Genomic DNA, 15,795 nt, shown 5'->3' on the forward strand with positions numbered 1-15,795 from the left:
TCCCCCAAATGATTATTTTGATGTTGTGTGGAAATTATTTTTAAACACTAAGATGATTATATGTTAGGAGAGAATTTATACAAATAACTCTTAAATATTACCTTCTTTCACTTTGGTTCATCAAACCTTTACTAAACTCTGAGGACTTTGCCCTAGATGCTAAGGATATATAGTCAATGATAAAACAGTCCCTGGCCTCCAGGAGTTTCCTTTCTCTTTGGATAAAACCGTATGTACACAGATAAGGAAATCCATGGTAACTTCTAGATGGGGAGGGCGCTAGGATTTGCAAGGATGAAGACAGGCCTCATATAGGAGGGGCCCCTTGAGCTGAATCTTGAAGGAAGCTACTGATTCCCCACGGGTGGAATTCAGGCATGGGGAGGTGCAGTGCCATGCATAGGGAACAGCTCCTGGACCTATTTGGCTGGACCGTTGGGTGCAGAGAGAGTGGCGGCGTGCTCAGTCTAGAGAAGTGGGCTGGAGCCAGACTGCAAAAAGCCGACAGGCCCGGGGACTTTGTATTTTGTCCTAGAGCCAACGGTGTTAAAGCTTCTTGAGCAGGGGAGCGGTCTGCTTATACATTTACTTTAAGGTGGTCAGTTAGACTAATCTGTGAGGGATGGAGGGAAGAGGCTAGAGGAAAGGAGACCTGGTAGAAGTCTAATATAATCGTGTAGGCAAGTGATGAGGAGGGCCTAATTGAGAGAGGCAGCCTTGGGATTTTTTGGGGGGTGGGGTTTTTAGTCACACAGGATGGTGATCCTGTGAAAGGAGACATTAGAACTGATAGTAAAAGAGTCATTCTCCCAATCTCATTCTTACCATGAGAGATTTGCTGCTTCAGAACTTTAGATTTTTGCCTTTAAAATGAATCTTTAACATTTATTCACCTTTATTCTTAGTAATTGCTGTTTAGGATTTTCAGAATGTGTATGACAAAGAAATTGGCCCTTTTGGCTTATCTGCTCATTTCCTGCTAAGTCGCTTGATGTTAAGATTGTCCTTAAACGGACTACACACTCTTAGGGCTCGGAGGAGAAACTCAAATCCTTCTAATAAAAGACCTATTCTTGCTAGCTGGTGATCCTGGGCCAGTCACTTAACACCAAATGCCTAGGCAGCCCCCACCTCCCCCAAAAAATAAATTTAAAAGGAAGAAAAAAACCTGTGGTGTCTTGGACTTATTTCACTTTGCAAGGCTCTTTCCATAGTTAAACTGGCACAGTTTATTTCACTTAATTTCTCCCCAGTTTTTTGGGGGGAAGCATAGGACTATGCCTGAGAGGATAGGGGCTACTTTTAGGATTTTCTCTGCACTTGCTGTGAAAGCCTAAGACACAATTAAACTTTTTATCTCGGTTTCTGCATTCAGAAAATGGGAATCCCTCAGTCTCTAGTGGTAACAGAGTATAGAAGTACTGAGTAATAACCGGTCTGGAAGCATTTCGAAGTAAGCTGTCATCTCTAAACAGACTCAGTGCTCATCTGACCTCAGGCAACATTTCGTCAGCCCTTTTGGCCTTCCTCCATTATCTCATTATCACTGTGCTTCTGTGTGGAAAGGCAGTTATCATCAACAGCAAGGCAGAACCAAATAACAGGACCCAGTTCTAGCTGTTTAGGAACGGCCTTATTGCCTGGCCAATCTCGGTCCTCCCGACTCTCTAGAACAGTACATTGTAGGGAAGCTGCCTGTTTACTTAGAACTTGGTCTCAGCATAGTCAGTTTCTAATCTTGACACTGTTGTATGGCAATACTGTATTATATCATTTAGTATCATTTAAACAGCTTTCTTTGCCAGTGTGTTGCTCATCATTTTATAAATGAGGGTTCTGTAATAGTAAGGAAATCCATAGCTTGCAGCCAGGGCTAAAATGATGGAGGGATTCCTTTTCAGCTTGGGAACTGGGATGTTTAACATTTGTGCATTTTCCAGGATTAATCACATTTATTGGCCAAGTCTTAGCGTAAGGACTTCTCAGGTTTGCAATGTGCTTTCCTTCTCCTTTTCTGAGGATAAGGCTTTCCCCTTCCACCCCTCTCCATTGCATGAAACTCCATCTTATTGATTCTAATTAGAATCTCAAATTTGTGAATGCTACATTATGTCAACGTGCCAACCCTAAATTGCCTCCCCACTCTTAAGCAGTGATGTTGCTACAATAAACGTCTGGAGAAAAAAGTAAAAATGCTTCCTTTTCAAGAACGGTGGCTCATCTCAAACAGCATTCCCAACTAATGGTGGATTTTAGTCTGAACCACAATGTGGGAAAGACTTCTTGCCTTAAAGTGGACTTGATCCACTTCAAACCAAATTTTCTACCTCCCACTTCACCCATAAGTGCAGTAGATTGCCTTTTGATAAAACTTACTTGAATGACTAGCTTTAGCATGCTAGATGATCCCTCCCAGACAGGGTTGATAGCATAAACTTTACTAGAAGACTCCTAATATCTCAGGGAAGTGACACACAAAATGAAGATTAAAGCAGAACACGACAGGGACACCAGCAATTGTTCTGCTTAAGTAGTTTCTTAAGGCTGGAAGGAGGTTTTAAGGAAGAGGACCTTTGAGGCCCTTCCTTGGCACGCAAAAAGAAAAGAGTTCTTTTTTGCAAATCCCCAAAGAAATAAGGTCCAATGATTATTGTTCCCATGTTACAAAGCAGATAAGAGTTAGGCTGCAAGGTTCCAGATGGAGAAGCTGTTAATTCAGGCAGATACACTGATAAGAGATGGGTGACCTGGCCCTAGGGATTCGAGTGGCCCAAGAAAGTAGCCTGTGACACCCATACAACAGGCAGTTGGTCACGGAACTGATTGGCCCCCAGTGTCTGTTCTGGAGAGTTCAATCTGACAGCTTCTCTACTTGGTTTAAACATTTGTTTCAAGTGGATAGCCTAGAAAGGTTTCTTTGCTTACTGCTGCCATTGTTCCCCCATACATTTAGTTTAAAATCCTTATGTTTTCACACAGAGAATGCTAAGTAATGCCTGAATGGCCATGTCATTGTAAGCCATGATGAGGATACAGGAGATTGTGTAGCCACATGCACTTTACTTTGCTTATCGTATTGGTGATCAAAGGCAAGGGGAAAATTAGAATGGAGCCCACCTTTTAATGGTAGTCAGTGTGGGTATTTGTGTGTGTGTGTGGATCTATATCTATATCTATCTATCTATCTATCTATATGGGGGGGAGAAGAAGGGGGGAGGGAGGGAAGAGGGGAAGTATCTAACTAGAATGGGGCTGATGTAGAGATTACCTTCATAAATGTTTCACCTGGGCCTTCCTCTTTTGTACTGTCTAGCTTTGATGTCAAGGTCTTCTTAATTCTTCTCTGCATCCTGAGCATACTCCTCTACTACTTTTTAGGAAACTACTCAAAAAATGGTGGGCATTTGTTGTACTATTCCCTCCCGCACCCTCCAATCAGTTTATTGCTATGAGAGATCTGGATGGACCAGCTGTTAGAGAAGGGCCCCCTGCTTACAGCATGATGCTTCCATGTTCCCAGGGGAAGCTCCTATGCAAGGGTCATTGGCTGCTCTTGAAAGCTCCATGTTCCAATCGACTTCCACAAGTCAGTAGTAATTCTCTGTGAGGTGTCGTTCATCGATGCCAATGTGCAACAGAAGGCTTCTGCGGGGATCACTGCTGTATTAAATTCTTTCATATGCTGTTTTTCAGGTGGAAGTGAATCCTCCTGGGACAAGGAAAAGATGCAGTCTCCTATGACTCCTGGATCCCAGCCCAGTGTGAGCCATGCCACACTGCCAGGCCAGGCCAGCCTGGGAAGTGCCCATCCACTCAATCCTCTCCAGCAAAATCATCTGCTGACTAACAGTACGTATATTGTCCTATTTAAAAGAGGGGGAAGAGGGAGGCTCTGTTTTCTCTCCCCCCACCCCACCTCAATCTACTGGACAAATTGGTTGGGCAATAGCGCCGTCTTTCTTTTCAGTGAGACATTTAAGATCTTGAATTCTTTGGTAAGAGAGACTGTTCTTAATGAGGTGATGGAATGGAATACAGAGAGTGGCCTGGTAACGTGATTGAGGGATTCAGATTCTAGACCAAGAGTTCTTAATCTGGAGAACTGTGTCTTCATATAATTGATCTCCCATCTAATCATTTGTATTTTCCTTTATGGATTTAAAAACTTGATTCTGAGGGGGCCTGTAGACTTCACTGGCCTTCTAGAAAGGTTTGGGATCCTACAAAGGTTTATTACCTCACCTCGAGGTGATTTTAGGCTCTTCACAGCAAGCTCCAACTTTGCTATGTTGCTTTCCTAGAATGCCATTTTGGTAGCTAACCGGAAACCCCTGAGATTGAGAGCCCTCTTTCTGCTTTGACACTTGGGCTTCTCTCACGGAGCACTGAAATTGACAGGTAACCGAGGAATATTTAACGTTAAGCGTTGTGTCGGCACATCAGGTCTCACGGAACATACGGCAAAGCTATGGTCGGGCACAGACGTGACCCCAGGTGCTAGCAAACATTAAGAAATGAATTCTTCCCTAGGGGTCCGCGGGATGACCCTGAAGTTGTAGGTGGGAGAGTGCTAATACTCCTGGTTGATTTCAACAATGAGGATTTGTGCTCTTGCCCATATTCTTAAGGCTTCAGAACATTGCTGGCATATAGCTAAATGAGACAGATTGCTGGAGTGAGATGTACTGTTGATGGTTCTTGGTTAAATTGTTTTTAGGCTGGGATAGACTTCCAAATTTGCATCTACTTTGCATGAGGGGTACACATGGGGGTTCATTGTTGGCTTGCTATCCAAGGTCACTTGGAGGTGTTGGACATTATCAATTATTGCGGGCTGGGCATGGTGGCACAGAATTTGCACATGTACCTTTTATACCCTGCTGGATGGTCTTTGGGAACGATTAATGAATTAGATCTTAAAATTGGTGATGTGCTGTTCCATTGTTTGTAGTTTGCATGTCAATTGAACTTTCAGTAGGCATTCGACTTGAGGTGGCCAGATGGTGTCTGGGTGATGTTGACACTCTACGGAGGATGAGGAAAGATGATTAGGCTGGTAAGGGAGGCATATAGAATGAATAAAGGCTTGTCGTACAGGAAACGCTCATAGTGTTTGATATAAAGGGGGACTGGATTTCGCTCCGTGTTTGTATCTGTGCTGTTATTGATCAACCTGTGACCAACACGAACAGCCGAGCGATATACAAGCTTCGCTAGCAAATGATGTCACCCTGTGTGAAATTTCCATCTATCATCTGAAAATTATCCTTAGGTTGAGTGTGAGAGGAAGGGGAAGGAGAAGGATAATCAATGATTAACTTCATTTATGTTGGACGGCAGGCCATTAGAGCAGCACACACTATATGCTGATGAAAGTATGAAAATGCCAGATTATATCAGTAGCATTTGAGGCCAAAGTCAGGTGAACTTTCAGCTTTTTTTTTTTTAAATAAAGAAAGGCCATTGTGATTCATTGTGGTAACAGAAAAAGCTCAATGTTGAGACTTCTTTGATGATTTATTTATCACAGAAGAAATGTTTCATAGCTGATAAGTTGGGTCTCATAGATTGCCCCTTAAAAGATTTGAAGATAGTGAGTTTTGAGTGAATGGCAAAGTAAAAAAGTCTCTCATACTTTTCTGGTATTCCAGTGCAGTCATTTGCCCTGGGGACATGGTGTCACAGGAAATAGGTAGAAGGTTACTTTTCTGAGGGCTGTACGGATTCCAGCTTTCTAGGTCTGCTTTGATCCTTGTGCCCTTTTGACAACAATATATTTCAAGACCGTCTTTCCTAGAGACACTAGCGACTGACGCGTCCTTCGTTCAGTTAAGACCGCCACAGCTCTGGCGTATGATAACTGGCACGTCTGGAATTTCGGTAACGTAGCATTGCGGTGCTTCTCCCTCACCCCATCCCTCAACCTTTTGTGTCCGAGGGTTTTCAATCTCTGAGGTCGAGATCGGGCAGGGAGCCTAAACAAAATGGACCCTGCCTTGCCTACCCTAGCCACCAGATGCTGTATAATTGAATATATGAAGGGAGATTTCCTATCGACAGTAGTTCGTGTTCTCTTGAGTGTTGCGATGTGTGAAGTGAGAGAAGGTAAGGGATGCGAGATTGTCACAGGAGCAATGGGGTGGAGCCCACATAAACTCACTCTGTCAAACAGAGCTGTTGCCCAAAGACTGGGGCAAAATAGTTGTAGGAGTGGAACGAAAGATTGCTGCTTTCTCCTGAGCCAGATCAAACTGCCATTCACAGCACTGCAACGAATTGAAAGGCAGAGATTTAAAGTATGATTGAAAATGCCCTGACTTACTCGCATCTAGTATTTTGCCATCTCAAAATGTGAAGTTAACCTTTTTTCTGGAGCCTCTCCTTAAGAAGTTTCAACTCAGAAAGTGAAACTATTCACAGTTTCAACTTCTTAGGAGCCTGTAGAAACATTCTGGATGTGATTTTGCTTGACCAGAACGAGATGAATAACACTTTTAAAACTGCCGCCTTTTCTCTTTAGGACTGGACCTGCCATTCATGATGATGCCTCATCCACTGCTGCCTGTCACCTTGCCTCCTGCATCAGTTGCCATGGCGATGAATCAGATGAACCACCTCAATACTATTGCCAACATGGCCGCAGCAGCCCAGATGCATAGCCCACTCACCAGGGCAGAGGCTTCTGTCATTAAGGTAAAAAGCAAAAAATGGGACTGGGGGAAATCATGTGAAAGAAATAAATGCACACTAGTTGGGGTCAGGAACTAAAAAGGAAAGTGGACACGTGAGGAGTGCCATTTCACTCGCTCAGTTGGTTAGAACATGGTGTCAGGTGATTCCTGGTGAGCTGGTGTTTTCAGTTACCAGAGACCATATTCTTAATTTTGACTGCAGGGCTAGCTAGATGAGAGAGGAGAGATGGATTAGGGGACATTTGTGCACATTTTGGGGAAAACTCAAAGTATGTCATGAGGTCACTGGCATTATCTTTGTACAGGAAAAACAAGTTGAGTCATAGACTTTCAGATGTGGAAGGTGCATCAGAAACCAGTTAATCTAATCTTCACCTGGCTGAGAATCTCTTCAGCCTTTGGCTGAATTCTCAGCCTCCTGAGGCAGTCCTTTCCATTTAGGACACCCCTAGCGTCTAGGAAGTTTTTTCCTTACTTCCAGTTGAAATCTGCCTCTTTCCCTCATCGCATCCATTCTGTCCTCTGGGGAAAAGGAAGGGAAGAGGGAAAAGGAAGGGAAGAGGGAAAAGGCAGAAACATCATTGTAACTCTTCCTTTGTGCCAGACACTGTGCTGAGTACTTGGTAACGACCTCTTTTGACCCTCACGACAACCCCTTGCCGTCATCATTCTTATTTGACAGTCAGAGAAACTGAGGCAAACTGCGGGAAGTGATGTGCTGGGGGGGTGGGGTGTCACACAGCTAATAAGTATTTTGAGGCTGGATTTGAACTCCAGAAGATGAACCTTCTTGAGTCCACATCCAGCATTCTATGTGCTGCAGCACCCCCTTGTTATCTTGTGGAATAAGTTCAATCCCCTGTTCTACAGGATGCTTTCAAATACTTTACCGCCTATCTTATGGCCTTCAGAAGATTTTATCCTCTCTGTCCGAGGAAGCCCATTTCCTTTAGCTGATTCTCTCGTGGAACATACTTGTAGTCTTTATCACCTCCCTGGGTGGTGTCTAGCACGTCAATGTGCTGCCTCAATTCTGATGGCTAGAATTGAAGGTATCATCACCGTGACATGTCAAAATGCTTGTTGATTGAAAATGCCAGCTAAAGACTTTTTCCCCCACTTCTGCCAGTTGGGTGATGAAAGATAAGAGTCAGAGGTCTAGAGGGTCATGAAAATCCTCACAGTTACATGGAGCTCTATCCCTAGGGGACGGCCAATTCTTCCAATCGATGAGAACACGCACATTTTGCAGGAAGCAAAAATAAGCCCTCAGAATTTCCAGAGTATTAGAAAAAAGGGGGAGGGGGGAAAGACCCAAAGTCAAATGTAATATAGTAATCTTGATCCTGAAGAAACTATTAGACACTGGAGATCTGTTTCTGTGAAATTCCTATCACTGGGCGAGTCCAGGCAGAGGCTTGAAGTAGGAGAGAGTCTAGAGTGGGGATGTGAGACAGAGGGCCAGATGGACTACAAAAACACCTTCTGAGGCATAGCTTGCAATCCTGTCCAAGGGTTGTGTGGATTAGGGAAGTGGCAGGAAATTGGGGGAGCCAAAAAAATATATATTTGACAGAAGAGAAAGGGCAGCTTAGTACAAAAATGCTAAACCCAAAGGCATTCATTGAAGAGAGGTGTGGGGAACATCTGGAGAAAGCCGAGAAGTCTTGTTTGACTGGGGCATGGAGTAAGTGACGGGGAATGAGTGAGGAAATGTAGGGAGGAGAGGCGTGGTGGGACCAGAAGGGAAGGGGCTATATTTCAGAAGCAGTAGGACTTGGGGACTACTCAGTTTTCAGAGAGGAGGAACAGTTTAAAAATGACAGAAGTTTTGCTATTGGGCATTACCATTAGCAGAAAGACAATTTAGGAGGACATGGAGAAGGATCTGTGACTAAGATTGTCAGCCTCATCATCTCAGAGGCAGGGGGTACTGCAGGGGATAGAATGCCAGGCCTGGAATCTGGAAGACTCATCTCCTTGCGTTCAAATCTGGCCACAGACTTCCTAGCTGTGTGATCTTGGGTGAATCATTTCACCCTGTCTGCCTCAGTTTCCTCATATATAAAATAAACTGGAAAAGGCAATGGTAAGCCACTCCAGTGTCTCTGCCCAAAAAACCTCTCAAAACAGAGTCATGGAGAGATGGGTGTGATTTAGATAACTGAACAGCAACAACAAATCCGGGCCTATTTCAATACTACAGTTTCCTTTGAGACCGTGGAGTCACAGAATCAAAGCGTTAGAGAGTACCTCTGGGGCCATTGAGTTCCACCCAAACCTAAAAGGAGGACAGGTCCATGAGGGAGCCCATTCCACTTTGCAATACTTGATTGTCAGAAAGTTTTTTTTTCCCCTGGCATCAAGCCAAAGGAGTCATTCAAGCATCTCGGTTTAGAACTCGGTTAAGCATGATACGCAATGAGAAGAATTCTCTTGGTAAATTGTTCTCTCTTCGATTTCAGGAGTAAAGGATTTTTTACTCTGCAGGGGACAGGTAGTTTACACTGTCTGCCTAGGTAGCATCGGTGATGATACATAGAAAAGGCAGCAGGGCTTACAGAGTGAGAAGGAGCAGGGGAGGAGAGAGACCTGGCACCGGAGCGTTTGAGCCCAGAGCTCCTGTCCCACCTCAGGCACACCAGGGCTAACTCCAGTTCCCCTGATCTCTGTCTGGCAATTGGAACCAGATGGCTCCTGAGGGAAAAGTAAGATCGGTGCTCCTGCCCAGCCCTCCCTCCCGCAAATCTAGTTCATGTGCACATAGTGGCGTCATCTCCCCAATGTCGTGGCCAGCTTCAAGAATGACTATTGGCAGCCTTTGACGATGAGTGAGCAGAGGGAGTTTCACACCGATGAAACCACAGAGCTGCTTATAAAACATAGAGTGTGGAAATTCACAATTCAAAAGTTCCAACCCTCTCAGACCCAATTTGACGCTAGTACTGGGCCACGCGATGTTTTCTGTGTTCTTCCGGTGTGTTTTTTGGTGAATGGTGTCATAATTCTGTCTACGCGAGGTAAACCCTTAACCCAGCAGTTCACAGAAGTTAGCGCCCTCAACTGACAATTTTTGAAGTTTCACAATTTTTTTAGCAGTCTAGAAAAATAATCACAGTACCTCCGCTTCGCTGGCCTGGGCTTCAAGCGGACACGAACTTCTCAGTTAGATAAAGGGTCTGATTTCCTCAGCATAGGGAATACTTTCCTCCAGGTACCTTGAAATCACTTAGCACTTCTTTCCTAAGCTGCTGTTATGCCAGAAGTTGTCTGTCAGATGTCGAACCCAGTACTCTTGTCACTATTACACAGTGCTATTAATGCCTCTTAAATTAGTATGACTAAATTGTTTTATAAGCTACTTGAATGAAGTCATCGCGCCTTCTGTTTCACGGTTGCCATTTAGAAGGAAGGCGTCGGCTGGAATTTGCACGATCAGCAAAATTAACATTTAGTACTTTGGAAAGAAATGTCATAACTATGAAATTTGATTTCTTTTTGACAGGGCTACTATAAATTAGGCAGAGTCACAATGACCAGACCCACAAAACCTCCCTTCCCTTCTATAATAGAACGTAATGTGATTACACTGTCGCTCGCTAGCATCACTATACTTGAAGGTCTGTCAGCGTCTCAGTTATAAATCCCTACTTTCAGGGAATTACAATCCTGCCATAAAAATCTCTCGGCTCAGAAACCTGGCAAGTAACACCCTGGACTGAACTCATTTTGCAAGAAATCTCGAAATACAGCTCTTTCGTGGCCTCTGTAGAGGGAACTCAAAAAAGGATGAATTTGCAGAAACCTTTTGTAATTGTTTTTATTCCAGATCATATTTTTGGGATAATTTTCTACTTTCTAAAAGCGTGCTACCAGCAGCACCCCAAAGAACAAAGCGTCGGGATGCTAATATATGACGACCAAAGTGCTTGGAGCTCCTACTCTGCTTTAGCAGTAACTTTGTACTCCCAGGGTCCCTCCTCTTTTCTGTTCACTCGGGGTTTCGAGGGGACCGGCTAACGGTACGCTCAGAACGCCGTGAGGAAAGGGAGAGAACGGGGACGTCGCATGAGACGCGTAGATCTGGCCGGGCCGTCCCTGCACCGGCACCGGTTACCCTTCGTGGCCTGGTGTGCCGGCCTTCGGCTCGCAACGTGACCTCAGATGGCGACCGGCTCTGGGCCTTTCTGGAGAGGCAGTCTCGGGTGGCACAGGTAGAAGGGCAGCTTGGCGGGGAGGAGACTTGGGTCTGTATTTCAGAATAGGTGACCCGGGGCCACCTACTCAACCTCTCAGGGGCCCAGATGTGTCTTTAGAGGAGGTATGGCCCAACCCCATTACTGGCAATCTCTTCTCTTGAAGTTCCCTTTACCCTGGAAATCATAGGTCCAGCCTCCCCCCCCCCCCCCCCCCCCCGCCCCATTCTGTCCCAGCTGCCTAACTCCCAGGCCCATGAAGAAGATCACATGAATGTATGTGTTTCCAGATGTAAAATGCCTTCTAAAGTTTATCCATTGTAGAAATGTTCATCCTTATTATGATTGACTTTTCTGTGCCTCAGTTTTTTCTTCTGCAAAATGGATCTTATTCATTTTTTCAAAGAATTCAAACTTTCCTCTCAAGTACTCATTTAACAAATATTACTCAGTGCTTATTGTCTGCTCTCTGTTTATGAGCAGAAACTATTGATCCATCTGATTCTAGATAAAACCACTTTATGGAGTTTTACTCATTCTTTTTGGTTATACAAGTCAAACAACCTTGTCTTTAAAACAAAAGACAATCTTGAAAAATCCAAATCCAAATAAATATCCAAAGAGATGAGGCAGACACAAATCAGGAAGTTTTAGCAGCAGCAGCTCCTTAAAGAGCTCTACTCTTACACTTTACTTGCCCTTCCTCCTCCCATTTTATAGCAGAACAAAGTGAGGTTCAGAGAGATTCAACTCTAGGTCAGTTTGCTGACAATTGGTAAAGCTTGGACTTCAATGCTTCCCTGACTCTCAGATTTCTAACTCTTAACTTTAAAGGAGAATGATCTGTATTTGCTTTAGTTCTCAGACTTAAACATTTCAGCATTTTCCCTTATTTTGCTGGATCTTTCCAAAGAAAACTGGGGGAAAGGCAGCCAGCTGTGATTGATTGCACATTCAGATGAGATGGGTATTTATTGTAACGCGCCAGTCTATTGGTATTTGTCTGAAGGCTCCTCACAGGTTGTGATGAACACGCCACTCAGTGCCCTCGCTCTCTTACCGCACAAGTGAGCGTTCAGAGAAGGTGAACATCCAAAGCCTGGGCAAGCAGGGGAATCGTGCCATCTTTGCACAGGCCTGGGGTTCTGGGGTTCCCATCTGGGGGAACGACCCCCCCTTGGGAGAAATGTAGATGCTTCCCTGATCCGGGGCCCACAAACAATGAGGATTCCTCCCACCAAAAGTCCCCCCACAACTTTGCAGATCACTTTTCTAAAACAAGGTCTGCCATCTACTTCTTTTTGACCAAATTGCAAACTTTTCTCCAAAATCTTTCTAAAAGTAAATACAGGAAAACAGCCTCCCTCACCTCAAGAAGGAACGCAGCGACAGCGTGCAAAGAATCTGTGGCTTTCTCAGCCCTGAACCTTCACTTGTTCCCTTTGTAGTTTCCTAAAAGAGCTCAAGTAAGTCAAAGAGGGGGAGCGGTTCAGTCACTGGTCTCAGTGTCGTCCAGATCTGCCTGAGTTAATCTAAGCACTCTATCCACCATTGTCTCTTGGAGCTGCCCTCATTTTCCCATTCTGAATCTTGGATATGCTGTTTTTATTCCTTCCAGAGTTCTATTGGCTATGGAAACACACATACACTCTCTCATTCCTCTGTTTCTGTTTCTTTCAACTGTCTGTCTCACTGTCACTTTCTCAGTCTCTCATCTCTGTTTCTCTCGACTATCATTTTTTTCTCTCTTTGTCTCATCACTGTCTCCTCTCTCCCTCTTTCTCTGTTTTTTTCTTTCAAGTCTATCTCTCACACACTGTTTCTCATCTCTATCTCTAACTCTCTCAGCTTTCTCTTTCTCAACTCTCTCTCTAAAGTGTCTCTCACACATACATTCATCACTCTGTTTCTCTCAACTCTGGCTCTTGTTCTCTCTCTCTCTCTCACACACACGCACACACACACTCGCACACTCTGTTTCTTATCTGTTTCTTTCAACTCTGTCTCTATCAAATTTCACTGTCTCTCTCATCTCTGTCTCTTTCACCTTTGTTTCTATCTCTCAGCTGTCTCTCTCTCACACACACTCTGTTTCTCATCTGTTTCTTTCAACTGTCTCTCTCTCATGTCTGTCTCAACTATCTCTCGATCTCTCATCTGTTTCTTTCAAGTCTCTGTCTCTCTCTCTCATCTCTTTCTGTTTCTTTCAACTCTGTCTCTCTCACACATACTGTCTCTCATCTCTGTTTGTCTCAACGGTCTCTCTCTTTCATCTGTTTCTTTCCACTCTCTCTGGCTCAGCTTTCTCTTTGTCTCTCTCATCTCTTTCTGTTTCTTTCACCTCTTTCTCTCTTCTCTCTCTCTCACACACACTCTGTCTCTCTCAACTTGCTCTTTGTCTCTCTCATCTCTGTCTCTTTCACCTTTGTATCCTTCTATCTCTGTCTCTCTCACCTGTCTCTCTCTCACACACACTCTGTTTCTCATCTGTTTCTTTCCACTCTCTCTGTCTCAGCTTTCTCTTTGTCTCTCTCATCTCTTTCTGTTTCTTTCACCTCTTTCTCTCTCTCTCTCTCTCACACACACTCTGTCTCTCTCAACTTGCTCTTTGTCTCTCTCATCTCTGTCTCTTTCACCTTTGTATCCTTCTATCTCTGTCTCTCTCACCTGTCTCTCTCTCACACACACTCTGTTTCTCATCTGTTTCTTTCCACTCTCTCTGTCTCAGCTTTCTCTTTGTCTCTCTCATCTCTTTCTGTTTCTTTCACCTTTCTCTCTCTCTTCTCTCTCTCTCTCACACACACTCTGTTTCTCATCTGTTTCTTTTAACTGTCTCTCTCACTCTGTCTCTCCTCTCTTTCTGTTTCTTTCAACTCTCTCTGTCTCTCTCAACTTGCTCTTTGTCTCTCTCATCTCTGTTTCTTTCACCTTTGTATCCTTCTATCTCTGTCTCTCTCACCTGTCTCTCTCTCACACACTCTGTTTCTCATCTGTTTCTTTCAACTGTCTCTCTCATCTCTGTCTCTCATGTCTGTCTCAACTATCTCTCGATCTCTCATCTGTTTCTTTCAAGTCTCTGTCTCTCTTTCTCTCTCATCTCTTTCTGTTTCTTTCACCTCTCTCTCTTCTCTTCTCTCTCTCTCTCTCTCTCTCACACACACACACAGTCAGTTTCTCATCTGTTTCTTTCCACTCTCTGTGTCTCAGCTTTCTCTTTGTCTCTCTCATCTCTTTCTGTTTCTTTCACCTCTTTCTCTCTCACACACTCTCTGTTTCTCATCTGTGTCTTTCAACTCTCTCTGTCTCTCTCACCTGTCTCTCTCTCTCTCACACACACACACACTGTTTCTCATCTATTTCTTTCAACTGTCTCTCTCAAGTTTCTCTTTGTCTCTCTTATCTCTGTCTCTCATGTCTGTCTCAACTATCTCTCGATCTCTCATCTGTTTCTTTCAAGTCTCTGTCTCTCTTTGTCTCTCATCTCTTTCTGTTTCTTTCAGCTCTGTTTCTCTCACACATACTCTGTCTCTCATCTCTGTTTGTCTCAACTTTCTCTCTCTTTCATCTGTTTCTTTCTACTCTCTCTGTCTCAGCTTTCTCTTTGTCTCTCTCATCTCTTTCTGTTTCTTTCACCTCTTTCTCTCTTCTCTCTCTCTCTCACACTCTGTCTCTTTCACCTTTGTATCCTTCTATCTCTGTCTCTCTCATCTCTGTCTCTTTCACCTGTCTCTCTCACACACACTGTTTCTCATCTGTTTCTTTCCACTCTCTCTGTCTCTCTCAACTTGTTCTTTGTCTCTCATCTGTTTGTCTCAACTCTCTCTCTCACTTTCTCTGTCTCTCTATGTCTCTCATCTCTTTCTGTTTCTTTTAACTCTCTCTCCTTTTTCTCTCTCATACACTCTGTTTCTCATCTGTTTCTTTCCACTCTCTCATCTGTCTCTTTCACCTTTATCTCTCATCTCTTTTTCTTTCAACTCTTTCTCTCTGTCACTCATCTCTGTTTATCATGTTTCTTTCAACTTTCTCTTTCTATCTCTTTCAACTCTGTCTCACTCTATTTTGTGTGAAAACAAAAATTCAAGGAAACAACAAGTGTCAATGTTTTATTTTGAATCATTTCCCAGTGTTCTTTCGGTGGGTGTAGTTGGCTCTGTTCATCACTGATCAACTGGAACTGAATTCTCTAATTGTTGAAGGTAGCCACTTCCAGCAGAATTAATCCTCATACAGTATTGCTGTTGAAGGAAACAGATGGAAGAGATGAGAGACAGAGTGTGAGAGAGAAATAGAGGTGAGAGACAGAGTGTGTGTGTGAGAGAGATAGAGAAAGGTAAGAAACAGAGTGTGTATGTGAGAGAAAGAGAAATAGAGATGAGAGACAGTGTCTCTCTGTATGAGAGTGAGTGTGTGTTAGAGACAGTGAGTTGAGAGAAACAGAAACGGAGAAGAGAGACTGTGTGAGAGAGAAATAGAAAGAGGTGAGAGAAAGTGTATGTGTGGAAGAGAGAGAAATAGAGATGAGAGACAATGTCTCTCTGTGTGAGTGTATGTGAGACTGAGAGAGAGAGAGAGAGAGAGTTGAGAGAAACAGAAAGAGGTGAGAGACAGAGTGTGTGTGAGAGAGAGAGAGAAAAAAAAGAGCCAGAGAAAGTTGAAAGAAACAGAGATGAGAGAGTATGTTTGTGTGAGAGAAGCAGAAAGAGATGAAAGACAGAGAGAGAGACACAGTGTGTGTGTGTGTGTGTGTGTGTGTGTGTATGTGTCAGAGAGAGAGAAAGAAAAAGTGTTGAGAAAAACAGAAACAGAGAGAAGAGCTTGTGAGAGAGAAATAGGAAGAGGTGAGAGACAGAGTGTGTATGTCAGAGAAAGAGAAACAGAAATGAGAGACTGTGTGTGTGGAAGAG

General features: G+C 43.8%; 1 protein-coding gene and 2 long non-coding RNA genes across 4 annotated transcripts in view; 2 read left to right on the top strand and 1 right to left on the bottom strand.

The window, feature by feature from the left end:
* DACH2 (dachshund family transcription factor 2) overlaps positions 1-15,795 on the top strand; it is a 430,511-nt gene that overhangs the window by 339,633 nt on the left and 75,083 nt on the right. For both annotated transcript variants that reach the window (XM_051969293.1, XM_051969294.1), the window contains exons 4-5: positions 3,694-3,849; positions 6,521-6,693. In XM_051969293.1, the coding sequence (XP_051825253.1) occupies positions 3,694-3,849; positions 6,521-6,693 (329 nt within the window). The remainder of the gene's footprint in view (positions 1-3,693; positions 3,850-6,520; positions 6,694-15,795) is intronic.
* LOC127543245 (uncharacterized) overlaps positions 14,466-15,795 on the bottom strand; it is a 13,217-nt gene continuing 11,887 nt past the window's right edge. The window contains exon 3 of the long non-coding RNA XR_007949173.1: positions 14,466-15,126. This is a non-coding gene — a long non-coding RNA (uncharacterized LOC127543245). The remainder of the gene's footprint in view (positions 15,127-15,795) is intronic.
* The window catches only part of LOC127543244 (uncharacterized), a 2,235-nt gene continuing 1,558 nt past the window's right edge, over positions 15,119-15,795 (top strand). Inside the window, exon 1 of the long non-coding RNA XR_007949171.1 lies at positions 15,119-15,369. This is a non-coding gene — a long non-coding RNA (uncharacterized LOC127543244). The remainder of the gene's footprint in view (positions 15,370-15,795) is intronic.

The sequence above is a fragment of the Antechinus flavipes genome, chromosome X (genome assembly GCF_016432865.1).
Source record: "Antechinus flavipes isolate AdamAnt ecotype Samford, QLD, Australia chromosome X, AdamAnt_v2, whole genome shotgun sequence".
Classification (NCBI taxonomy): domain Eukaryota; kingdom Metazoa; phylum Chordata; class Mammalia; order Dasyuromorphia; family Dasyuridae; genus Antechinus; species Antechinus flavipes.